Here is a 26205-nt window from a genome sequence, read left to right as displayed (position 1 = left end):
AGTGACTCGTTCAATCCCCACAGACGGCGCCAATGATAGCGTAAATGTAAACGGGGTCTACGATTACGCTACGGATACGTGTGTTACGGGTGGTGAGGAATGTCGTTCGGCCGGTCAGACGGTCGGTCTACCGGTCAACGACTGAGCGGTTCGAGGCTATATCGCTCTACGGGTGACGAACAGTAATAAAGAGTAAGCAGGAGATAGACAATCGGCAAATCGCAAGTGTATTAGTGTAGTACTGATGAGTTCCCTTTTTCAGTGAGGGGAATGACCCCTATTTATACAAAGTGGATTCACTATGCACATGGTGTCTGATATGCAAGTGGAGGGCATATGGGCTGTCACTCCGCAAAATGCGCATCGGTTTGCTCGAAGTGGTTGAGTTACTCGAGGTGATGAAAACACGGATCCCTTGTTCCCGAAAAGTTGTCGGTCGTCACATCAAGCAACTGTTGCGCTCGTGAGCCTCCAATCCACAAGGTGTGTTGCTTCCGATCATGCGGCCGACGGACCGGGTGACCGTCGACGGACCGTTTGGGTGACCGTTGACGGACAGGTTGGGTGACCGACGGACATGTGATTTACGGACCGACTAATACATGTGCATATTTACCCATCAATATCTTATCACTCTTTTATATTGATGATTGGATTTGCTGGTATAAGGTTGGGGACTGGGGAGTGAATGGATATGCTGTATAAGGTTGGAGTTCTAGATTCGAGATTTTAGGAAGGTGGTAGAGAGTTATTTAAATGTGATTATCGAACATAGCAGACAGTAGTTTAATTCCTCCCCACAAAGAGAGCTCACTTGCCACTTGAGCTACCTTACTGGGTTGGGGTTGGGGTAGTTGCTTTACCATATATATTATTCTTCTGTTGCTCGTGAGTTTATAAGATTGGACTAGAGTCGTCAAATTTGTCATATTCATAGAGTGGCTATAATTACCACGTGAATTGGTTAGCAACACATGATGACCATATTTAAGTGGGTATTCTTATTTTGAATGCACATCCAAGTGTTCCGCTTTTGAAAGTCGGTTGCATTAATATAACGATGTCACAACTTTTGTAATTTTTTTTCTTTGTTAATGTGTCACGTTAGCTCATGTGGTTCATTTGTTGAAGTTGATCTGTTGACTATTAATCTTAAGGTTTAACGATTGTGTGGGATGTGAGGTCTAGTGTGACATAATGATGGTGGTCAAATGTTACTTGGCAAGTTGGTACTTGGTAGTGAGTTGTCACAAGGCAATATGCTTAACTTGGTTAAGGCATGCAAAGGAAAAATGCACCATTAGTGGATAGTTGTGTTGACCATGTTTTATGAAAACAAAACAGAACAATGCTTATCTTCACCAAGCCCTTGGTTGGTGTACACATTATATTCTTATTAAGTTTTTTTAAATACATATTCTTATTAAGTTTAATCCAATACTTGTTCAATTTGTCTTATTTTAACAATCTAATATAATCTCAATCAAAAAGTTTTCAAAAACAAAAAAACAAAAAAAAAAACAATATTTTAATATTTAACTAGATCACTATTTGAGTTGATCAATGTCGAACCTAGTAATACTCTCGAACTTTTAAAAATGAGTTCTAAATAATCTTTTTTTTAAAAAAAATTCAAAAGGCAGATAATCGTCTCAAGATATGCAAGTTCAACGTACTAAATGGTTTTTTTGGGGATCATGTCAGATTTAATGCCATGTTATCAACAGAGAGGAGGGAAAAGAGAAGGTGAGGGGAGCTCCGATAAACTTGGGTGCTTGGAAGGGGAAGGAACGCTGCTGTGCGCGTTCCGCGCACAACAGGCGCTCTTCGCTTGGAAGGGGAAGGAACGCTGCTGTGCGCGTTCCGCGCACAACAGGCGCCTAGCCGCCTACTATGGCACGTGCAGTGGCGTGCCTGACAAAGGCTATTTTTAATTTTTTTTTCTTAAAAATCATATTTGTTTATTTTTTTTCCTCATTCACATTTTCTCTTTTCTAATCACACTTACAAAAACTCCTCAATAACCGCGAAAAAACTCAATTAATAGGGATGCTCTAAAAGACTAAAACCCATGTAACATAGTAACAATTTGGATGGTCAACTTTTATATACACCCTAATAAAGTGGTCTAGTGGAGATATGTTTGGTGAAACAATTTACCTACCGCAGACCTTACAATCTTATATTACTTGCATTAATACGCCAAAAGTGATTTTAATCAAACCCCTCAAATGGGTATGTCTGCTGGCTGTCTTAAATTAAGATATTATGTCGTCATCAGAGAAATTCACTAGAAAGAAATACCTGTCCCCTGCTGCTGCTACCCATCATAATGGAATCTGATCTCAATTTAATATAAAGGTTCCTATTTTCTTACATTTCCGAATTATTTCACTACATAAATAATTCTGATCTTATTAATGTACTAATAAAATCAAAGACATTGTGGTCTAATTGTACCCCCACATGGGAGGATATGGATTTGAGCCTCAGTGTGAGTAATATTGACTTTTTGTGTTTCATTTGATTGAAAAAATAGCTATGAACAGATACTACATTGTAATTTTTCACTGGATTATGTAAACCCCACCTTTGAGTTACAAGTATTTTGAGACTAATGTCCCATGACATATCACTTTCCTTCAAGTTATCCTATAATATTCTCATACCTAAAATACATGATAAAATTTTCCAAAAGTTAGCACTAGAAGTAACAATTATGTACTTGAGTCCAAGACTATTTGGTCAGAACACACCCTTTTCAGCCATGTCAGTCTTATCGTGTTCAAGTACGGATGAAAGAGACTAAAAGTTTGATGTGGTCAGGGACTGGTAGAGACTACAGTAATAGGCCTCATAAATGTCATGCCAACCACACAATTTAAGACCTAAAATTGACCAGAAATCTCATTTTAAGCCATTTATAGTACTACCAACCCAAGCTCCAAGCAAGATTCCCCAATCACAGTTCAGATAAAATCCAATGATTAAATGCAGATTCCTGGTTTTTTCAAAAAAAAAAAAAAAGAAAAAAAAAGAGAGAAAAAAGAAGTGTCTGAACACTGAAAAAAGGTCAAAAAGACACAGATTACCATTTCATTCAGGATTCTTTGATATATAAGAATAGAGTTCTACTACACATACTCCAAATTTCTACTCCATCACTTTTTACTCCCTTACATGGCAAGTTACGATTAGACATTTTCATCATGTGGGTCCTACTAAGAGTGTTTATATCAACAATATGAGTGTGGAAGTAGAAGCTGGGAGTAGATGTAGCCTTTTCAATAAGAATATGATTTTAACTTTGAAAAGTAACCCATAAGAGGTAAAAAGAACTGTATACCTAATCCACCTTTGTTAGGAGGAGCTAACAAGGAAACAAGAGGGGAGAGGGATCCCTCTGCAACTTGCCCCTCGATAGATCTAGTTTTTTCATCTTCTCTTCACACCAGAATAACTGCTCCTTGGTAATTTTATCCATTCTTAAAACCCTTTCCATGACTTCGACATCCACTAGCCCAAGCAATAAGTCTGCACCTGCTGGTGTGCAAGTCCGGGACTTCTTTTTCCAGTTCTTTTTTTTCTTCCACTGATACTTCAGTTTAATCGCTTTCTGCATTGTAAAGTGAATATCACTTTAATGAAAACAGTGTACATATCAAATTAATTATAAGCTAACTCCAGTGTCAAAATCTTATAAATACATTTCTTCAGTTCGGTTGTAGTATAACACTTACTTTCTCAAGAGAAGATTGAATATGTTCCAATGGTGTGGATGTCCTGTTCTCAACTCCTACAAGATTACTGGCACCACCTGATTTTTTCTTTTCCACATTCAGAAATAGATGAAAGGTCGAGATTGAGCCTTCAATTATTTTAATTAGATCGGGGGCTAGAACTACCAACTCCTCTTCCATCTTTCTCTTAATGGAACCTAGAATTCATAGACCAGATTTTGTCAACACAGAAGATTCTTTGCAGGATTTGTGTAACAGAGTCAATAGTATTCAAAAAAAGATTCTTTGCAGGATTTGTGTAAACTGATATGCTATGATGGTAGACACAAAGCACTGTTTGCAGATAATAGCACATGTATTCAGTCACATGCATTTGTAATGGACATAGTCAATATGCTTTTAATGCAAGAAACCTGTTCCCTGAGCTTATATACCTTGTATTTTGGGGACTTGAAGTATGGGCAAGGAACTCCTCATACGAGCATAAATTTCTGGCCTCAAACCTTGCTCGTATGGCTCATTTTCAATAAATCTTTGTAACAGAACCTGGAACTGCTGAAACTGCTGAGAGCAGTGGTTGTAGGTGGTGGAACTTTCAGGTTGGGAAGATATTTTCTGGATCAATTGTGTATATTGGCAGTGAATTATCTCCCATGTCAAGCAAACTTGAGCTACATAAGCTGTTTCAAGATCCTGGTAAGGATCGGATCCTGGGCGGTGCAAGTGTTCAGTTTCATCTTGAGGTTCATCAATTTTCTTCAAAGAAAGATAGTGAAAGGTAGACACAAGCTTCTTATATGTAGATTTTCGAGATGGAGATGGAGATGGAGTTGAAGGAAAGTAAGAACCTGCAACATTTTACTATAAAGGCTAAAGAGATTAACATGATGAATCAATGATACAACATTTTACTGTAAAGGCCAAAGAGAAGAACAAAATGAATCAAAGATGGTACTGACTTTCATTTATCATGTACTTGTGGACTCCATGCCTAAAAGATGACAAAGAAAATGACAGCATAAAGAAGTCATGATAAATTGTAAATTGCCTTATCAGGTTATCATAATTTTTTATTAAATCCAGCATGGCTGGATAATTCAGAAACAATTTGATTTTCAAATCCCAAGTGTCTTCTAGGAATCAGATTATGCTACTTTCCACACTATGTTTCGATAAAATAATTCAATGATTTTTAGTTTTATTTTCTTTTGGGCAGATGATAATAAGCAATCAAACTATCAAACTCTCAGCAGCATATTAAAGTTGATTTTTTTATGCATGGTGCAAGCATATATGTATAAGGGCACTACGTTGTAAAGTAAATTCTAATGTTTCACAAACATTTCAAAATCAATAAAAGAACACCTTATCATCGAGTATATTCTCGTAAACCAAGGTGAAACTAAAGCAAGAAAACCATACCCAATTCGCGCAGTTGTTGGACTTGTAGATGATCAAAGCACAGCATCCGTTCACAGTATTTGTCGTATACAGCATCAAATCTAGCACAGAATAGCTTCCCAGCTTCTAAATCCCCCAATTCATTAATGTTTTCCTCCCCCTCTTCTTGTACTTCATAATTGCCATTCTTTTCAACCCCGTCCTCTGGAGACATCTCCATGGGAATCGGCATCATGGAGTTGTTTCTTCTATGTTCCTTCAGTCCGCCCCTCAGTTCATTGTTGATAAATTCATTGTCATCATCCACTTCGGTACTGTCAAAATCTGCGCAGGCTGATTTAACCAATTCCCTACTACTCTCATTCTTAAGCTCTTCCCTTGCACCCTTCCCTTGATTTGATTTGCGTGCTTTCCAGAACTTCATCGCTTTGACGACGTTCATCCCGAAACAATATCCCCCAAGTTGGTTCAATTCAACTTATCAATTCTCCCCTGATTTCCTGGGGAAAACCAAAACTTCTACTCATCCAAAAACAGAAAGTTTGCTTACCAGAGTATCAATTCTATAACCTAAAGTCCTAAACCCAAGTATTTCGTATTCCAAGGAACTTCAAACTTCAAAAGCTCAATCAACACCCATTATCTGCAAATTTCCATTTATTAACACAGCTCAATCACAAAATAAATAAAATAAAGAGGAAACAATCATTTATCTACAGTCCCATTAAAAGGAAAACACAGCAATCATACAGATCGCTTACAAAATCTATACTTTACCTTCAAGTGAGTAAAAATCTATCGAGAAGGAATTAATTCAACTGAGCAAAAATATACACATATTTGAATATATAGACAGAGTATGCATGAATCAAAGTATTTACCAGTGTAAGTATCATCTGGAAACTGAGACGGTAAACCCTAAGATTGGCGAGAAGATGAAGGGGCCGCGGAAATGGGTGACGGTTTGGTTCGATCAGAGAGCATAATTAATGCGCTAGTCAAAACTCAAAACGCCATTGCCGTATTTGACGCTACAAAAAATGCCGCGAAACTATACCAGACTATTGGATTGTTTCGCATTTCCATTCCCCATTTCTTTTACGATTTAAAAAAGTTTTAAAATTCAATGTACCAGCACTTTACCTGGTACACTTTACCTCTTAACGGGGGTTTGGTTGGGGTGAGCCGCGAGAAAATTATGAGAATTACAATTTTATGAGAAAATGGATAATATGAAATAGAGTAGTAATTTAAATTTTAATTTGATTTGATTTGTAGGAGTATAATTATTAAAAATTTTAATTTTAATATTTGGTATACATGAAAATTGTAAGAGAGTAAGTTATATAAACTTCAGAATACTCATACTTACTATTATTATTATTTCAAAACGATCCAATCTAATTTTTACTTTTGAAAATTTATGTAACACGCTATAAATAAATCATAGAATTGCATAACAAAAGCAATAAAATAAATTAGGGAGTTTTGAGAAAATATATTTGATTGAGGTTGGCAGCCTACTGATTGACGTTCTGAGTTGAGGGTACACTATAATGAAAAGAGATGTCAAAAATTAATTTTAGGTTAAAAAAGGAGAGGGTAATTTTGTCTCAAAATTACTTTTTTCCTTCATAAAATTCATGGAATTGAAATACAAAGGGGGTGCATTGGATTCTAATTCCATGAAAATGATGGAATTTCAATTACGTGAAATTGCAATTCCCTCAAACTAATCGAATGAATTTTCTTGTTTATGGAATTATGTGGGAATGTACTTGTAAATCCCCCAAGCAAACGCCATGTAATTAGATGAGTTATAGTACATGCACTTTTAAATTCTACTCCTTCATTTTTACTTCATGATGTGACAAACAAGGATATGACCCTAGAAGTTGAGAGTAAAAAAGTGAAATTTCATGTAGTATTTTTCTAATTAGACTAGTAACATAGATTAGTTTGACTATTTTATTTAGAATTAATAGGACGACCTTGATTTCTTTATATTATGCATTTTATTTATTGTCAATTTTCTTTTTCTTTTCTATTATTACTATGGATTGATGTTTATGACATAAATATTATAGTAAATTGTCATTTTAGTCCTGTGATTATTAGAGTATTGTTAATTGTAATTTACGACTTTTAAAATTGTTAATTTAATACCGTAACCATTCCGTTTTTATTATTTTTGGTCACTCTGGTCAAATTGCAAACCAAATCTCACTGAAAATTTTTAATTGACCTCATTATGTTTAATCGCAAGGGCAATTTCGTCTTTCCTCATGTTTCTTCCTTTTTCATCCGGCCAACATAATGTGGTCAACTAAAATTTTCTGGTGAGATTTAGCCAACAATTTGACGAAAGTGATCAAAATTGATAAAATTTAAATAGATAAGGTTCCAAATTAACAGTTTTGAAAGTCGTGGATTGCAATTAACAAAATCACAATATCCAGATTACCAAAATGGCAATTTACTCTAAATATTATTATTCATAAATATTTAGTCCATAAATATTTATCAGTATCTTAACAACAATCCGTTAAACACTGAACTTGAAAATTCAGGTAGAGATTTTTACTGATATACTTTGATGTTACATCCTATATATACCTGAGACTGACACTAAGCATTTCATTCACTCATCTCTGTCAATTTTCACAGTCATGGCGTATTCTACCCTGGCTGCATTTATCTCCCTGCTGTTTTTTAGCGCTTTCAGCTTAACTTCTTCAATTGAAGTTAATCACAATGGAAGAGCCATAACCATCAATGGCGTGCCCAGAATTCTCCTCTCAGGGGCTATTCATTATCCCCGAAGCACCGCCGAGGTATCTATAGATTATTATTCGTACATGCTTGCCCTGTTTAGCAGCAGAATAGTACATTTTCTGTTATAACAAACTTAAGTAAGGCGAGTACTTACTGCGTTTCACCTTGCAGATGTGGCCGGATCTGATGAAGAAAGCGAAGGCAGGCGGTCTGGATGCGATTGAGACGTACGTTTTCTGGAACATTCACGAACCGGTTCGCGGTCAGTATGATTTTTCCGGCAATCACGATCTCATTAAGTTTATCAAAACCGTCGGCGATGCCGGAATGCACGCTGTTCTCCGCATTGGTCCGTATGTTTGCGCCGAGTGGAATTACGGGTAATCATTTGCGGTTCAATACTTACATTACATAACAAAATCCACTGTTTTCATCAATCTCAAATCATTTCCTTATTTTATCTTTCCTCTATTGACGAACAGAGGATTTCCGGTATGGTTGCACAATTTGCCCGGCGTTCATGAGCTCCGTACCGCCAATGAAGTGTATATGGTAAATTCCAATGATCTATTATCTATATAAAAAGAGTATAAATACTACCTGATACAATAATATATGGAATGTCTTAGTTGTTCTGACGGAATTGATACTGATTCTTTGTTTTTAATTTTCAGCACGCGATGAAAAACTTCACAACATTGATTGTTGACATGGTGAAAAAGGAGAAGCTATTTGCTTCACAAGGAGGGCCTATCATTCTGGCACAGATTGAGAATGAGTATGGTAATGTGTATGAACCTTATGGAGCTGCTGGAAAAGCCTATCTTGATTGGTGTGCAAAGTTTGCTGACTCTCTTCACGCTGGAGTTCCATGGCTCATGTGCCAGCAAAAGGATGCCCCTGAGCCAATGGTATATATTATATACACAGATTTTAGTTTTAACATTCATTTATTGATTATCATATTGATTGACTGAATCTGCAAATTAAATGGTGACAGCTTGAAACCTGCAATGGTTGGTATTGTCACCAATATAAGCCCAGGAACCCTACTACCCCAAAGATGTGGACTGAGAATTGGACTGGATGGTAATCAAGTGAATTGAAAATATGACAATTTTTATAAAACTTTAATTTGAAAATAGTGGGAATATAATGACTCAACTAAATCTTGGATTGAAGGTTCAAGAACTGGGGAGGCAAAGACCCATTAAGAACTGCAGAGGATGTTGCATTTGCAGTGGCAAGGTTTTTCCAGACGGGAGGAACTTTCCAGAACTACTACATGGTTTGTGTTCTCCTCATACTTAGTTTCTTTAGTATTGATCATCGGTTTTTGCTTACGACTTTGATTATACATTTCTAGTATCATGGTGGAACGAATTTTGGTCGCACTGCTGGTGGTCCGTATATCACCACAACCTACGACTATGATGCCCCACTCGATGAATATGGCAATGTGAAGCAACCAAAGTATGGTCATTTGAAGCAACTCCATGATGTGTTACACTCCATTGAGAAGACTCTCACCACTGGAAACATTACCACCACTGAATTGGACAATTCTCTTCAGGTAATATGACTCAATAATACACTTTTTNATCTTCAATGGTTCAACCTCCTTCTATCTAATCTTTTCCCATTTTCAGGTCACGGTTTATGCTTTGAATGGCACATCAACTTGCTTCTTTAGCAATGCAAATGAGACATCTGATGCCACCATCAACTACAAAGGAGTTGACTATGATGTTCCTGCTTGGTCTGTTAGCATTCTGCCTGATTGCAAGAAAGAAGCTTTTAACACTGCCAAAGTCAATACCCAGACTAATGTCATGGTGAAAGACTCGAACACGGCTGAGAAGGAGCCTTCTTCACTGAAATGGTCATGGAGGCCTGAGAAAATTGATGACACTGTGGTCCTTGGCAAGGGAGATTTCTCTGCAAATAAAATTTTTGACCAGAAGATCACTAATGATGTCAGTGATTACCTGTGGTACATGACAAGGTATAGTATTAATTCCCATTTCGTGGTTCTGAAAACTATAAACTTTTGCTAACTTGTTAAAACATGGCAGTGTGAACCTAGACAAGGATGATCCCATCTGGAGCAATGATATGAGCATCAGGATTAACCACACTGGCCATCCATTGCACCTTTATGTGAATGGGGACTTCATTGGCTCCAACTGGACCACTTATGGGGTTCCCAAGTCTGTCTTCGAGACCAAAGTGAAAATTGGTCTTCAGAACTATGGTTCATTCTTCGATTTGGCTGGAACCGGATTATCTGGTGGCCCAGTTGAGATCGTTGGAAGAAAAGGCGACGAGACCATCTCTAAAGACATATCTTCCCACAAGTGGTCGTACAAGGTTGGACTCCATGGCGAAGCCAACAAACTGTTCAGCAATCAATCTCGCTTTGCTTCTCAGTGGAAATCTGATAAGATCCCTGTCAATTCTAGTATGACTTGGTACAAGGTAAATATATATTCATTATACACAGATACACAGATTGTTATCTGATCTGAAATCTGCTTAGATTTTGACTATCTGTTTTGGTTGTTTAGACCACTTTCAAGGCTCCAGGGGGAAAAGATGGAGTTGTGGTGGACTTGCTTGGCTTAGGCAAGGGATTTGCGTGGGTGAATGGCAACAACTTAGGCCGTTACTGGCCGAGCTTTTTAGCCGAGGATGGTTGCTCTACGGACCCTTGTGACTACAGAGGATCATACGACAACAACAAATGCGTCTCAAATTGTGGCAAACCAACACAGAGATGGTACCATGTTCCGCGATCCTTCCTTAACGACGGCAACAATAATGAACTCATCCTTTTTGAGGAGATCGGAGGCAACCCCGCCAATGTGAGCTTCAAAACAGTGAGGGTTGGGAGTGTTTGTGCAAATGCTTATGAGAACAAAGTGATTAAGATATCATGCCATGGCCGCTCTATTTCTGGCATTAAATATGCCCATTTTGGCGAGACACAAGGGCTGTGTGGGTCGTTCGAGAAGGGCAGTTGCGGTGGCGCTAAGGATGCTCTAACCATTCTCAAAACTGCGTGCAAGGGGAAGAAGTCCTGCTCGGTGACTGCTACTGAGGATGTGTTTGGCAAGACAAATTGTGATGCGAAGAACAATAAGTTGGTGGTGGAAGCTGTTTGCTCGAAGATTGTGTAGTTTCCATAGTTTTAGTTTAGTAGTTTCAGTTAGTGCTAGTCTAGTTGCTAGCTAGCATTTGAGTAACTTTAATAATTAATTAATAAAAGTGATTTCTGAGCATTATTATTTTACACCATTTTGATTTATCAGGATAACTTCCAACAAACAAAAACAATTCAAACAGAATATAACGAGCATTATTATTAATTTATTATTAAACCCAATGCCTTTGTTGATTATAATTTATTACATAATGCTTTAAATTATGATGACCTTAAACTAAAAACAATTAAAATGGAACCATATTTTTATATTATATTGAAAAAGGTTATATTACTAAAGGCAACCGTATACTGAATTTGGAAAGTATAATAATGCGATTATTGTGAATTTGGAAAGTATATTACCGTGAATTACGTTATTACTGTGAGAATTACGGTATAATTTATGTCCACCGTGAGAATCAGGTATAATTTGTGAGATTGAAAACAATATTACCAATTAATATATATTAGTTAATTTCTATATAACATTTTCTTACCAATTATCTATACTATTAAAGTTGAAGATGAGGATTTTACTTTTATTAATAGAAAAAAAAAAGATAGATTATTGATTTTCATTCCTTATCCTATTTTATTTATTGATATTTTTAATAAACACCATTTAAGAATGAATATATTCTATATTTATTGTTACGTTTCATTACGAAAAAATAAAGTTATGTCATTTAATATACTTAGCTTATTATTACACTCTATCCCATTTTATTTACATTTTGTTTTTGAAAAATGCATTTTATTTGTATTATTTACTCTTTATTATGCAAATTAATTATTTTTCTTTAAAAGGAATATCAATTCGTATATACTAAAATTATTATTATTATTATTATTATTATTATTATATATTAAACATTAGTATTTATGAATATAATTAATCAATTATAAGATTATTAAATATTACATCAATTTCAATTTTAGGTAATGGCCGTGAGCCCCTAGCATATATATCAATTGCTTATATTAGTCCCCCTAGCATATACAATAAATAATATTTTAAAAATGAACAACTGATAAGTATTCAACATATTCTTAATAATATTTAGTAAATATATTCTTACCGTATATATTTGATGTAGTTTACAAATATTTAAATTTTATATAGTAAAATTTGACTAAACTAAATATTGCAACATACTAAATTGTAAATCCCTTGAGGGGATATATTACTTACCAATTATTTAATCGATATTATCCTAAATTTTCATGTAAAGTCTACTTATTTGTAGAAGATAATATATGTTTATTTATATTCATTCATGTTCCTAAAAAATATATAAATAAATTTAAAATTGAATCTTGTTAAGATTAAAACAAAGCGGACAAATTTCAAAGTTGAAATAAAAAAAAAAAAAAAAAAACCTAAATAGTGTTATTGGAAAGGGATAAATGCATGTTACATATCAACCATGAATAATATAAAAATGTATGATGTTAATAGAAATAAACGTATAGAATTCGAACTAGATAATATTTTAATATTGCTAATTATATTATAGAATACCATACATAATATTATCAATTATGCTATTATGTTATTACCTAATTAATATTTTTTACACGGTATTATGTTATTATGTTAATACGTGAACATAGAAACAATATTACAAATTAATAGATATTAGTTAATTTCCATTTTACATTATCTTACCAAATAAACTTTATTAATTATTTGACCAATAAAATATTTAATTAATTGACTACAAAAGTTTGGACGCGAAAATGAAATAGGAGGATTTTACTTTTATATATAGTATAGATTAACAATTATATAATTTTAGGGACTAGATGGGGCACACTATTGACAATTAAAGGACTAAGTTTGTTCAAATTAATTGACAGCAAGGACCAAATTTGTAAAAGTAAAACAATTCAGAGATCAAAAGCGTCATTTTCTCAAAAAGTAACTTATCAGTACTCACAAGAGTAAAACTTAGATAATAAGATTTGGAAGTTAATGTAGTAGAACTTTCTTTTACGATTTAAAAATATTTTAAAATTCAATAGTTTAGCACTTTGACAAAAACTTGTGTGAGACGGGTCGGGTTAAGATGGAATGTAATGCTTATACTAGCAAATGCAATACAAAATTATGAATAAAGTATTACATTTCATCTTTACATGACTCGTCTCGTGCATAAAGATTCGTGAGACGGTCTCACACTATGACCCCGCACTTAACCTTTTATTTAGACTAGTATGGTGTGAACAAAAATTAGTTTGATTATTTAGAATTAAATAGGACGACCTTGATTTCTTTATATTATGCATTTTATTTATTGTCAATTTTCTTTTATATTTTTTTTTGTTTTCTATTATTAGTTTATTACTATGGATTGATGTTTATGACATAAATATTATTATCCATAAATATTTATCAGTATCTTAACAACAATTCGTTAATCACTGAATTTGAAATTTCAGGATAAGAGTTTTTTACTGAACTGCTTTGATGTTACCTCCTATAAATACCTGAGACTGACACTAAGTATTTCGTTCACTCATTTCTTTCAGTATCAATTTTCACAGTCATGGCGTATTCTACCCTGGCTGCATTTATCTCCCTGTTGTTTTTTAGTGCTTTTAGCTTAACTTCTTCAATTGAAGTTAATCATGATGGAAGAGCCATAACCATCAACGGCGTGCCCAGAGTTCTCCTCTCCGGGGCTATTCATTATCCCCGAAGCACCGCCCAGGTATCTATAGATTATTATTCGTGCATGCACGCCCTGTTTAGCAACAGAATAGTACATTTTCTGTTATAACGAACTTCAATTAAGCCGAATACTTACTGCGCTTCACATTGCAGATGTGGCCGGATTTGATGAAGAAAGCCAAGGAAGGCGGTCTGGATGCGATTGAGACATACGTTTTCTGGAACATTCACGAACCGATTCGCGGTCAGTATGATTTTTCCGGCAATCACGATCTCATTAGGTTTATCAAAACCGTCGGCGATGCCGGAATGCACGCTGTTCTCCGCATTGGTCCGTATGTTTGCGCCGAGTGGAATTACGGGTAATCATTTGCTGTTAAATACTTACATACATAACAAAATCCACTGTTTTCATCAATCTCAAATCATTTCCTTATTTTCTCTTTGCTGTATTGACGAACAGAGGATTTCCGGTATGGTTGCACAATTTGCCCGGCGTTCATGAGCTCCGTACCGCCAATGAAGTGTATATGGTAAATTACAGTACTCCCTCTCTCTACAATTAGAGTGTCGATACTACCTGACACAATCGTATATGAATGTCTAGTTAAGCTGGATAATGTTGATATCGATACTGATAGAATTGATGACTGATTATTTGGTGTTAATTTTTCAGAACGCGATGCAAAACTTCACAACATTGATTGTTGACATGGTGAAAAAGGAGAAGCTATTTGCTTCACAAGGAGGGCCTATCATTCTGGCACAGATTGAGAATGAGTATGGCAATGTTTATGAACCTTATGGAGCTGCTGGAAAAGCCTATCTTGATTGGTGTGCAAACTTTGCTGACTCTCTTCACACTGGAGTTCCATGGCTCATGTGCCAGCAAAAGGATGCCCCTGAACCAATGGTATATTTATATATTTTGGTTTTACCATTCATTTATTGATTACAATATTGATTGATTGATTGAATGAATCTGCAATTAAATGGTGACAGCTTGAAACCTGCAATGGTTGGTATTGTCACCAATATAAGCCCAGGAACCCTACTACCCCAAAGATGTGGACTGAGAATTGGACTGGATGGTAATCAAGTGAATTGAAAATATGACAATTTTTATAAAACTTTAATTTGAAAATAGTGGGAATATAATGACTCAACTAAATCTTGGATTGAAGGTTCAAGAACTGGGGAGGCAAAGACCCATTAAGAACTGCAGAGGATGTTGCATTTGCAGTGGCAAGGTTTTTCCAGACGGGAGGAACTTTCCAGAACTACTACATGGTTTGTGTTCTCCTCATACTTAGTTTCTTTAGTATTGATCATCGGTTTTTTGCTTACGACTTTGATTATACATTTCTAGTATCATGGTGGAACGAATTTTGGTCGCACTGCTGGTGGTCCGTATATCACCACAACCTATGACTATGATGCTCCGATCGATGAATATGGCAATGTGAAGCAACCAAAGTATGGTCATTTGAAGCAACTCCATGATGTGTTACACTCCATTGAGAAGACTCCTCACCACTGGAAACATTACCACCACTGAATTGGACAATTCTCTTCAGGTAATATGACTCAATAATACACTTTTTCTTTTGATCTTCAATGGTTCAACCTCCTTCTATCTAATCTTTTCCCATTTTCAGGTCACGGTTTATGCTTTGAATGGCACATCAACTTGCTTCTTTAGCAATGCAAATGAGACATCTGATGCCACCATCAACTACAAAGGAGTTGACTATGATGTTCCTGCTTGGTCTGTTAGCATTCTGCCTGATTGCAAGAAAGAAGCTTTTAACACTGCCAAAGTCAATACCCAGACTAATGTCATGGTGAAAGACTCGAACACGGCTGAGAAGGAGCCTTCTTCACTGAAATGGTCATGGAGGCCTGAGAAAATTGATGACACTGTGGTCCTTGGCAAGGGAGATTTCTCTGCAAATAAAATTTTTGACCAGAAGATCACTAATGATGTCAGTGATTACCTGTGGTACATGACAAGGTATAGTATTAATTCCCATTTCGTGGTTCTGAAAACTATAAACTTTTGCTAACTTGTTAAAACATGGCAGTGTGAACCTAGACAAGGATGATCCCATCTGGAGCAATGATATGAGCATCAGGATTAACCACACTGGCCATCCATTGCACCTTTATGTGAATGGGGACTTCATTGGCTCCAACTGGACCACTTATGGGGTTCCCAAGTCTGTCTTCGAGACCAAAGTGAAATTCAGACATGGAAAGAACCAAATCTCGATTTTGAGTGCTGCTGTTGGTCTCCAGAACTATGGTTCATTCTTCGATTTGGCTGGAACCGGATTGTCCGGTGGCCCAGTTGAGATCGTTGGAACAAAAGGCGATGAGACCATCTCTAAAGACATATCTTCCCACAAATGGACGTACAAGGTTGGACTCCATGGCGAAGCCAACAAACTGTTCAGTAATCAATCTCGCTTTGCTTCTCAGTGGCAATCTGATAAGCTCCCTGTCAATTCTAGGATGACTTGGTACAAGGTAAATATATATATATACATTATACGCAGATACAAAGATTGTTATCTGATCTTAAATCTGCTTAGATCAATTTTAACTATCTGTTTTGGGTGTTTAGACCACGTTCAAGGCTCCACGGGGAAAAGATGGAGTTGTGGTGGACTTGCTTGGTTTAGGCAAGGGATTTGCGTGGGTGAATGGCAACAACTTAGGCCGTTACTGGCCGAGCTTTTTAGCCGAGGAAGGTTGCGCCTCGGACCCTTGTGATTACAGAGGATCATATGACAACAACAAATGCGTCTCAAATTGTGGCAAACCAACACAGAGATGGTACCATGTTCCGCGATCCTTCCTTAACGACGGCGATAATAATGAACTCGTCCTTTTTGAGGAGATCGGAGGCACCCCCGCCAATGTGAGCTTCCATACAGTGAGGGTTGGGAGTGTTTGTGCAAATGCTTATGAGAAGAAGGTGATTGAGATATCATGCCATGGCCGCCCTATTTCTGGCATTAAATATGCCCATTTTGGCGAAACACAAGGGCTGTGTGGGTCGTTCAAGAAGGGCAGTTGCGGTGGCGCTAAGGACGCTCTAACCATTCTCAAAACTGCATGCGAGGGGAAGAAGTCCTGCTCGGTGGCTGCTACTGAGGATATCTTCGGCGAGACAAATTGTGATGGGCAGCAGAGCAAGAAGTTGGTGGTGGAAGCTGTTTGCTAAAAAATTTTGTAGTTCTCATAGTTTTCGTTTAGTGGCAGTTTTAGCTAGTGCTAGTTTAGTTGCTAGCTAGCTATGGTAGATTGATATTTTGGCATTTGGTTAGCTTTAATTAATAAAGAGTGATTTCTGAGCATTATTATTATACAATACCATTTCTTAACTTTCAAGAAAAAGAAGAAAAAAAGACGTCAAATAGAATTATCTTTCACTCACAACGGTTCAATTAACCATTTGATTTAGAATAAGACATAATGTGCCTTATAGAATACGAATCAATGAGTACAGTTATGAAGAAGAGAAATACAATTAATTAAATTGATGGAGAGGAAAAATTAAATTGAAGAAATGAAGCTAGTTCAAAGCACCGCAGACCTTCCTAATGATCCCATTTTGACCTGTGAGAGGCTGAATTTTAGACATTTTAATCATTACTGATGCGAAATCTACTTGAAATGCCTAAGGGCTCCTTTCATATTTTGAAACTATGTTGTCTGTTGCTCCACCGCTAAATAGAACTTGATCCGATTGAAGCAGACCTTTCTTTTGCAACAGGTTCTTATAGTAGTTGTTATCAAAGGAATTGTGGACAATTCCGCAAAACCAGCATCAATGTCAGTACCATTGCCATATATTCTATCGCGCGAAATAGGAAGCATTGAGCTTGGCCGAGAGTATGTGCACCAGACAAGGCAACCATGTCTCTTGTATTAAGACCTTTGCTTGCAAAGCTAGATATAAGTCTATCCAGATTGTCGAAAGGGCTAGGGAGATCTATGGTATGACTAGCCATGATGGAATCTCTTCTTCCCAACTTCACTGTCCAAGATGGACCTCCCACAGCAGCAGTCGCATCATGTGCAGCCACAGACAATACATCAGCACAAGATACAATACCAGGACAAGCTTTCTCTAGCTCGCCCTTTGCAGCCTCTATCACATCATAACCCCTGGTAGAGCTAAGGTTGGGCAACGTTGTCTTTTCGCTCTTAATGGTCGGTGACTCGTCCAATAAGATGGAAGCGTCGCAACCCTGGACAAAGCAGTCGTGGAAATTGAGACGAACCAAGGAAGCAACCATGCGACGCTCAGTGGACACGGCTTGCCTTACGGTAGTGCGAATGATGTTTAGAGCGTTAGGGCATGTTTTGTCGTAAAATGTAGGGGAGAGCTGCGCTTGGCATTGCGAGGAGGAGGAGAGCCGCAGAAGCAAACATGATAAAGCTACAATGCATGGCTTAGTATGAAAAGCCATATATATATTATAGATAGATAGAGAAATGGCACAAGGTTTAAGTTAATGAGGAATGTTCTCCGTGCAGTAAGAACAATAATTCTGGGAATATTGATATTGAATAATTTGGCTATACAAAGTACATGTAGAGATTATTTATAGGGATACAAATAATCCTAGTTAGATAAAGAATGGTAAAAAGAATATTCACAATAACAATAATATAGAGAGTGATATAAATAGTCCTAGTCAGATAAGGAATGATAAAAGGATTATTCATAATAATATGGAGAGATGGATAATAAATTTAAGAGAGTTTGTTTGCAAGCTAAAGCTTCGGTTGTAAGTGACAAGAAACGTTGGGCAAGAGAACATTCATGACTGCAACAAAATTTCCATTCCGTGATATGAGGACTGCACCCAACTACGCTTTCCCGGATGAAGAATGAAAGTTGCATTGAAAGAGCAATTTGCGGACTGCAATCCACAATGGATCAAAACAACATCATTTTAATTAATGAAAACAAACAGTTTAAATCGCTCCGTTTCGCGTGCTATTAACTTTTAATGGTCCACCGTATAATGACTGTATAAAGAATGCAAGGGTAGGGTTTCGTTCCCATCAAATTATTGCTCTTCGTTTCTCTCAGTTTACATTCTACAAAATACAGAATAAACGAATACACAACATTTTTTTTGAAACGAATATACACAACATAATGCAATTGCAGCCTTATTCTTTATTTTTTATGATAGAACAAACAAATGCAGAAAACAAAAATTATTCGACAAGCTACATAATGCAATGCCCATACAACCATTACTTAGTTCCTTTTATTTTTCACTTCTCCCCTGGATTATAAATAAAACTAAATATGCATTGTGATGCCGAACATGATTGACTCATCACACCAGTTAAATACAATACAAAACCCTGTTTACTGATAGAGTGAAGAGCCAATGTCTCCAAAGATTTGATGCTCAAACACTGATCATCGAGTTTCATCTTCAAGGTTGCGGAACCCAGATATCAAATCCTCGTGAAGCTTTTTGAACTTGCCTACCAAGACGTCTTCTCCTTCAGCAGGATCCTCAAATTTCTGAGACCTGCTCGGGAAAAAGGGAAGGGAATGAAAAATGGATTAATGAGTAGACCAACAACAATAGGGGTGGGCGTTATTTTATCATGCAATCATGTCCATATCCTAGGCCGAAATGTTTACTTACACCAAACGGTAAAACAGATCTCCAAGGCGGTGCTTAATCAAACTATAAGTAATCTTCTGACCATCCATACCAGCTCCTCGTTCAACAGCCTGCCAAGAAAGTGGCATCAAGTGTATTGTTAAATAATAATAATAATAATAATAATGAGCATTTTATCATTTCTAAATTTCCAATCATTTAAGGAACACATTAACACATTGTTTTATATAATCTCTTCCAAATATCTTAACCTAGTTCCGCTTCAGAATGAGTCCAAGGATTAAACAGAACAGAAGTGGATGTATTGGACTTGGTTGATGGTTGGTTAGAGTTGCTTCATTGTGGAACTAAAAAGTATGCTACTATATACGGAGTATGTTTTTTGGGGGTACATAAAAAGTATACTATAATTAGACGCATATGTGCGCGTATATATGCTAACCACCTACCCACCCCATTTGTGGAATTGTGGGCATGTCGCAAAAAAAGGGGCAACAAAAAGGTAAATGAAAAGTAAAGCTTTTATACCTGATTGGCCAAATTGTAAAAATGGATGATGTTCCGCAGCATCCAAACCGACTTGTAGAATGGGCAGAATTTGTCATATCTGCCACAACACAACATAAAAGTGAGTAACTGAGTACAGAAATCCTGAGACCCATAATAAGGTAAAAGCCAAAAGACATGGCTGCAAGGAAAATTTACGGTGTAAAAGCATTTTGTGCAAGGTAGTCCTCTCTCAAAAGTTTAGCAGTTTCCAGGGTAATTTTATCTGACTCGGCTAAAGCATCCTTTCCAACAAGCTGCAACAAAGTAAAATAGCCATCAACTTTTCAGTTCAGTTATTTACTCCATACTGTGTTTCTATAGCTGTTTTTATTTTGGTTTTTTGAAATGATAGCATGAAGCATTATGTTAGTGTGAATTGTGAAACAATTATTTGTAGCTAGGTCCAGCAAATAACATCATAAACCAATGGCCAATCATGACACCTGACTCTGGTGTCTAAACTCTCAAAACACGTGCAAGAGAGACAGGAAAACGAAACTACTCACCCCATACTTAATTTACATATAATAAGGAGAAGAAAAAAAAAAGGCGCTTCTAAGGTCCAAAATAAAGTGTTTCCAACACACAAGAAAACAAATAATATTTTTATTAAATTTAAAATACTAAAATAGTAACCCTAGATTCTTTAAACCAATGAACAAGTTTTTCATCACATTCGTAGATAAATCAATATACAGATGCCAGGGTATGTGCCTATGTCAGAAGAAATTCATTGGCTACACTAACATTCCAGAAGGGATTACCACCTCTTAAATTTTATTCCTTTCTAACCTTTTTATGATATACTAGATAAACAATAAGAACAGTAGAAGTAAATACCTGCACAATTTCATTCAGGTCATCTTCCCTCTGCAGTACCTCACGAGCTTTTGTTCGTATACTGATGAAATCAGGATCAAACTTCTCATAAAAGGACTCCAATGCCTGGATGTGTGAGTGTTAGAAAAAAAATTTCTCAAGGAAAAGAAATCCAAGGAGATTACTAGCACAGAACTATTGAACTAAATGCATTAAGAGAAAAATAGGCGCACCCCTGAGTATTTTGAGTAAGAAATCAGCCAATTTACTGAAGGAAAATGCTTCCTTTGTGCCAATTTCTTGTCCAGACCCCAGAAAACCTGAAAATAGAAATCAAGTGTCAAGAACTTGTATTCTCAAAAAGACAGAAGACCAAATGATTGTATTTACCTGAACAATACCAAGGGTTGCAGATGTAACAGGGTCTGAAAAATCTCCTCCAGGGGGTGAAACAGCACCAACAATGGTGACACTCCCAGTTCTTTCAGGTCCACCAAGACATTTGACTTTACCGGCACGCTCATAGAAAGATGCCAGACGAGCTGCCAGATAAGCAGGATAACCACTATCTGCAGGCATCTCTGCCTGAATAAGAAAAACAAGGTATTCTTTCAGGATAAGTCCCCAATGAATTTTTTCTATAAGCTATGTGGCATGTCCCAAGGTTTAAAATATATATGAAGAATAACTTTATGCTACATAATGAAACTCCACAACAATTGTCATATCTTGTCATTAAAGTGTTTCACAAAAGTAAAATAAGCAATAATAATCAAGAAAAAAGCTAATTTGATAAAAAGGGTTAATTCATACTCCGTAGTTTCTAGAGATGATTATACCTTACATATATTTTAAATGTTGGCTACACCAAGCTAATATAATAAAGTGGTGGCTTTATATGGCTGCTGAATTTTGTTGGCCAGATCAAGTTCTAGTTTTCAGGTAACGGTCCTATATATGTTTACTTACAGGGACTGGAACAGTAGAGTAATGAAAAGGCTTCTGAAGTTACACACTGGTTAATTCCCAAAACAGTGACTATTACGAGTACATGTATTTATTTTTAAAAAATAAAGATTAAAAAATGAACTCACCAATCGACCAGAAATTTCACGCAGTGCTTCGGCCCAACGAGAAGTAGAATCTGCCATCATACTCACATTGTACCCCATGTCTCTGAAATATTCAGCTATAGTAATTCCTGGAATAATATTGACATACATACCCACCATTAAGCACATAAAAGGATCAAATTCCTATTTGCATGTAAAATAACTTGGCTGGAGGAATAATATAAAACTACTATCTGCCTGCATGTTAAAGTTCTCTCTTGTAAATCAGTAAATGGTGGAAATGGATTTTAACTAGCACCATTGTCTGGCAAAGAATGGCAAGTCAAAAATAATTGATCAACTTTGAAAAGATAATTTGCAGACATGACTTGGGGAAAAATAACAAAACCCACCTGTATAAATTGAAGCCTCACGGGCAGCCACAGGCATGTTAGAAGTATTCGCAACAAGAGTTGTACGTTTCATGACAGATTCCTCACGGCCATCTGGCAATGTCATAGTCAATTGTGGGAAATCCATGAGCACCTGAAATTAGGTATTTGGGTAAAGAAAGATATAAGAGAATGGTTAAAGACTTAAAAGTTAGAAAATAAGAGAACATAAATGTCAGTTTGCATACCTCTGCCATTTCATTTCCTCTTTCCCCACAACCAACATAAACAACAGTATCTGAGTTGGAGTACTGTGTTCATGTATCAAGGCAAACAAAAAAAGAATCAGAGAGCAGTTCAAAAAGAAAAATAAATATGGCACTCTTTTCTCCCTATAGTTTTAATTGGGGAGTGGTAAACAGTTCCCACATAAGTCAACAGGCCTCACCTTGGAGAGGGCCTGACTAATCACTGTTTTCCCACAGCCAAATGCACCAGGAATTGCACAAGTACCCCCAAGCACCGAAGGAAATAGGGCATCAAGAACACGCTGATATAAAACAATGTCAAACAACAGAAAATTGCTTAAGATAAAATGATAAATAATCTACAGAATACGAAACACAATGAGACAGGTCCTGATACTAAGGCATTCATTACCTGCCCAGTAAGAAGAGGGGTATCAGCAGCAAGCTTTTCTGCAACAGGCCTGGGAGTACGTACAGGCCAAGTCTACAGGTACAAAGAGAACTCAACATGAGCATTATCCACAAACTTAAATAAATGAAGAACACCGAAGCAATGTATAAAGACGATTTAAAATCAAGTTCGGTTCATTACCTGGAGCATGGTATACTGCTTTTTGACACCTTGAAACTCAAGTTCAAGAACAGTGTCCTGCAAAAACAATGGGATGAGTGCATGGAATCACATCATAAAATGGCTAATGCATGGATAATGACAATAAATCACATCCTTTATGTCTTAGAAGGATGATATTTCTAAAAGACAAACCTTCAAAGAGTAGTGGCCTGTTGGTGCAATGTAAGTTATCTTTCCCATGGCATCCGGAGGAAGTGTCACATGGTGTTGCATTAGACTATTCTCAATAACGTTCTGAAAAAAGGGATCTATTAGTGCAAAGATTTATTTGAAGTGTACTAAAACAAACAGTTCTTGAACTTGTAAAAGCGTATCTGGGTTGCAATTCACTTACTGCATAGAGGTCTCCACCTGTTAAGAGGTCCCCCTCACCTGACATCAAAATAGTATTGTAATAAATCAAAATTCACAGCAAGAACGGACCTTTATAAAGTGCATGACTAATTTAAAAAACTAGAATTTCCTATTGGTACCTAATTTCTTAGGCTGAAATTCCCAAAGTATATCTTTGTCAAGTGCTGGAACAGATACACCACGGGGAATATAAACATCACCAGATTTTATTGCAATTGTCTTCAACGGTCTCTGTTCAGAATTCAGATAAAGGGTAATGACAATCATCAAGCAGTGCATTTTCTAAGAAGAAAGCACAACCATAACAAAACTGTAATATTAGAACAAAAATTGAAGAAAAAGAGATAACTGGCAGGTCATACGAACCTGAATGCCATCAAAGATGTTCCCCAAAATACCAGGGCCCAGCTCCACTGACAAAGGCTGTAATTTCAAGAGGAAAATACATAAAATTAACTGTACGGATCATAATCCAAACCAGGAACTCAAGATTAATCAAAAGGGAAAAAAAGTATGTCCTCACCTTGCGTGTACGTAGAACAGGATCATTAACCATCAGCCCAGCTGTTTCTTCATAGACTGCAGAACAGCAGGTACTTGTCAACAGTGTTCCCAAAGGTATAGGGGTAAGTATATATCACCAAAATCCCTTTCTAGTTCTTTATTCAAGGAACTCTAACTAGCAACTAGAACAACATTTTACATTTTCAGCAAGAAATGTTCATTTTCTGGTGGCACATACAATTTGATCCACTTGCAGTAATTCTAGAAAAGCAGATCCACATCCACACTTTCAGAAGGCAACAATCAAAGAGAAGGAACAAGGAGAAAAATGGAAGCTGAAGAGAATAAACCATTAGAAAGAAAGAACAAGATTATGAAACATATACCCTGAATTGTAGCTGAATCTCCTTCCAATCGAATGATTTCACCAATGAGATTGTCATGTCCGACACGGACAAGTTCATACATGGCAGCACCAGCCATCCCATCAGCAACAACAACCGGGCCAGACACCTGAACATAGAGGAAAATACTAGGCACATTACAAAAAGAAACAAATACAGTTGCTTCATTCTGCTTCTAACAGAGTTCAGTTGCATTACAAGAAGACAAAACTAAAAGCATCACACCGCTGCATAAGATATTCTCAACAAAAAAAATAAAAAATAAAAAATAAAATAAAAGTGATTATAACGCGTTCTACAAACAAATCAGTTCATTCCTGAGTTTCAAGAAGCAACAAAGCCAATTTGAATATCACTGGACATACAGAAAAATCCAAGATACTAGCGAAATCGATCGACAAATAACAACGAATGACTACGATCACCAAGCCAGAGAAGCACACATAACCGCACAATAGACATTCAAACAAGGAGTATACATCAGATCAATGGAACGATAGCTATTCGGATAAGCATGAAGGATTCACTCACTTCTGATCCAAAAACACACACCAACACGACCAAATAAACGGTTCAGAATATTCAGATTAATCGAATCAAAAATAAAGCGAGAGCAGAGCAAGCACAGATCGAAATCGAGAAGGCGAACCTTGCGGACATATCCATACTCGCTTTCCTTTTCAGAATCCTCGAAAGTGGTTAGCGGACCTCCGAAGAGTGACGGCATTGTGGCTGGCAAAGGCCGTGCAGGAACGGATTAAAATCTAAAATTCCACGATCCGATCGGCGATGAAGCCTTCCACAATCCAATTCAGCTGTAGGTTTGAGTTTGAGATTTACTGATTACGTTCAAATCCGTTAGAGAATGGTAAAGTTCTTGAGAGAGAGAGAGAGAGGGATTGAAGAAGAAGAAGAAGAAGAAGCAGTATGAAGTCTGAGGTGATGAATGATGGCGCTCGTTAACTGTTGAGCCTTATGCGAAGGGACGGATTTAGAGCCGGTGATCTGGTGTTTGCGGGTTTGACTAAAACATCATATAACATGTGACGCAATAACGCCTAAGAAACAATTCCGTGTAACCTAAGACCCAAACTAAATCATATGCTTGGTTTGAACTAAGTATTAATCTATCTTGCACTAGTATTATTCATCGAACTATATATTTTCTATACATTAAGTGAATTGAAATACTTGTTCTAAAATCATAACTCTATTATAACTCTACTATATATTCATATACGGAGTATGATATGTAATTAAAAAAAAATTAATATTTAAAGAGTTAAAAGACTATATATGCACCTACAAAACAATTGAGAACAAAAATAACTCAAATATTAAAAAATGTAAGAGTTAATTTCATTTTTTATCCTAGATTTATAGGTAACAAACCACTTTAAGTTTTTTTTTTTTTTTATCATAGCATTTACTTTTAGTTCTAGTATTATTGTGGCATAACCATTTTGGTCATTTATCAACAAAATAGTTTAAATATTGTTAAAAACAAGGGTATTTCGGTTTTCAATTATGCATTTTTTTAAAAATAAAAATAAAAAATAAACATATAAACTATAACGGTTCAATCTACTTTGTATAAAAAAAAAAAGATTAAAATGTATTTGTATTTAAGACATTTTAACGATTTTGTTGATGGAGGACTAAAAATAGTCATACTACAATAATAGTGAGACGTATATCTGTGCGGATTGTATGGCAGTATCTTCAGGTTTAGATCAATTGGGTTTGCAAATTTTCGAGACCCTTTCTTATAGCGTGCATCTCATGCTT

At 36.3% G+C, this 26205-nt stretch overlaps 4 protein-coding genes and 1 pseudogene across 4 annotated transcripts; 2 read left to right on the top strand and 3 right to left on the bottom strand.

The window, feature by feature from the left end:
• Nucleotides 1-3063: 3063 nt before the first annotated feature.
• On the bottom strand, nucleotides 3064-6234 carry LOC116021904. Its single transcript, XM_031262427.1, has 5 exons — nucleotides 6023-6234; nucleotides 5163-5784; nucleotides 4175-4588; nucleotides 3741-3937; nucleotides 3064-3616 (listed from the first exon to the last, which is right to left on the bottom strand). The coding sequence occupies exons 2-5, from the start codon at nucleotides 5581-5583 to the stop codon at nucleotides 3371-3373; spliced, it is 1278 nt and encodes a 425-aa protein (XP_031118287.1). The 5' UTR covers nucleotides 5584-5784; nucleotides 6023-6234; the 3' UTR covers nucleotides 3064-3370.
• Nucleotides 6235-7810: 1576 nt separating this feature from the next.
• Nucleotides 7811-11095, top strand: LOC116023652 (beta-galactosidase 15-like). Its single transcript, XM_031264652.1, has 10 exons — nucleotides 7811-7975; nucleotides 8088-8296; nucleotides 8399-8468; nucleotides 8591-8827; nucleotides 8917-9005; nucleotides 9099-9204; nucleotides 9283-9489; nucleotides 9566-9921; nucleotides 9992-10394; nucleotides 10484-11095. The coding sequence occupies exons 1-10, from the start codon at nucleotides 7811-7813 to the stop codon at nucleotides 11093-11095; spliced, it is 2454 nt and encodes an 817-aa protein (XP_031120512.1).
• Nucleotides 11096-13948: 2853 nt separating this feature from the next.
• LOC116022881 (beta-galactosidase 7-like) lies at nucleotides 13949-17147 on the top strand. The gene is given in 10 exon segments (XM_031263774.1): nucleotides 13949-14157; nucleotides 14259-14328; nucleotides 14472-14708; nucleotides 14798-14886; nucleotides 14980-15085; nucleotides 15165-15320; nucleotides 15322-15372; nucleotides 15454-15809; nucleotides 15880-16324; nucleotides 16422-17147. Coding segments are annotated over 10 exon segments (2322 nt in total). The 3' UTR covers nucleotides 17025-17147.
• A 228-nt stretch (nucleotides 17148-17375) lies between these two features.
• Nucleotides 17376-18276, bottom strand: LOC116023651 (annotated as a pseudogene).
• A 595-nt stretch (nucleotides 18277-18871) lies between these two features.
• LOC116022550 (V-type proton ATPase catalytic subunit A-like) lies at nucleotides 18872-25429 on the bottom strand. Its single transcript, XM_031263298.1, has 20 exons — nucleotides 25067-25429; nucleotides 24400-24526; nucleotides 24033-24088; nucleotides 23876-23932; nucleotides 23629-23740; nucleotides 23490-23527; nucleotides 23288-23389; nucleotides 23114-23170; nucleotides 22934-23005; nucleotides 22722-22823; nucleotides 22522-22584; nucleotides 22295-22427; nucleotides 21924-22030; nucleotides 21220-21414; nucleotides 21063-21149; nucleotides 20851-20955; nucleotides 20167-20264; nucleotides 19990-20068; nucleotides 19483-19571; nucleotides 18872-19362 (listed from the first exon to the last, which is right to left on the bottom strand). The coding sequence occupies exons 1-20, from the start codon at nucleotides 25142-25144 to the stop codon at nucleotides 19248-19250; spliced, it is 1872 nt and encodes a 623-aa protein (XP_031119158.1). The 5' UTR covers nucleotides 25145-25429; the 3' UTR covers nucleotides 18872-19247.
• Between the last annotated feature and the right edge of the window lie 776 nt (nucleotides 25430-26205).

This window comes from Ipomoea triloba, chromosome 6 (genome assembly GCF_003576645.1).
Source record: "Ipomoea triloba cultivar NCNSP0323 chromosome 6, ASM357664v1".
Classification (NCBI taxonomy): domain Eukaryota; kingdom Viridiplantae; phylum Streptophyta; class Magnoliopsida; order Solanales; family Convolvulaceae; genus Ipomoea; species Ipomoea triloba.
This window is presented reverse-complemented; position numbering and strand designations above follow the sequence as displayed.

Coding starts and splice junctions, on each gene's coding strand:
- LOC116022550 (XM_031263298.1), bottom strand. CDS start 25,144: ATGCCGTCACTCTTCGGAGGTCCGCTAACCACTTTCGAGGATTCTGAA. Junction 22,585..22,721: donor TTAGTCAGGCCCTCTCCAAG/GTGAGGCCTGTT, acceptor ACATGAACACAG/TACTCCAACTCAGATACTGT. Junction 19,363..19,482: donor GATCTGTTTTACCGTTTGGT/GTAAGTAAACAT, acceptor TTTCCCGAGCAG/GTCTCAGAAATTTGAGGATC.
- LOC116021904 (XM_031262427.1), bottom strand. CDS start 5,583: ATGAACGTCGTCAAAGCGATGAAGTTCTGGAAAGCACGCAAATCAAAT. Junction 4,589..5,162: donor CCAACAACTGCGCGAATTGG/GTATGGTTTTCT, acceptor AAAATGTTGCAG/GTTCTTACTTTCCTTCAACT. Junction 3,617..3,740: donor TTCAATCTTCTCTTGAGAAA/GTAAGTGTTATA, acceptor TTTACAATGCAG/AAAGCGATTAAACTGAAGTA.
- LOC116023652 (XM_031264652.1), top strand. CDS start 7,811: ATGGCGTATTCTACCCTGGCTGCATTTATCTCCCTGCTGTTTTTTAGC. Junction 8,469..8,590: donor CCGCCAATGAAGTGTATATG/GTAAATTCCAAT, acceptor TTTAATTTTCAG/CACGCGATGAAAAACTTCAC. Junction 9,490..9,565: donor AATTGGACAATTCTCTTCAG/GTAATATGACTC, acceptor TCCCATTTTCAG/GTCACGGTTTATGCTTTGAA.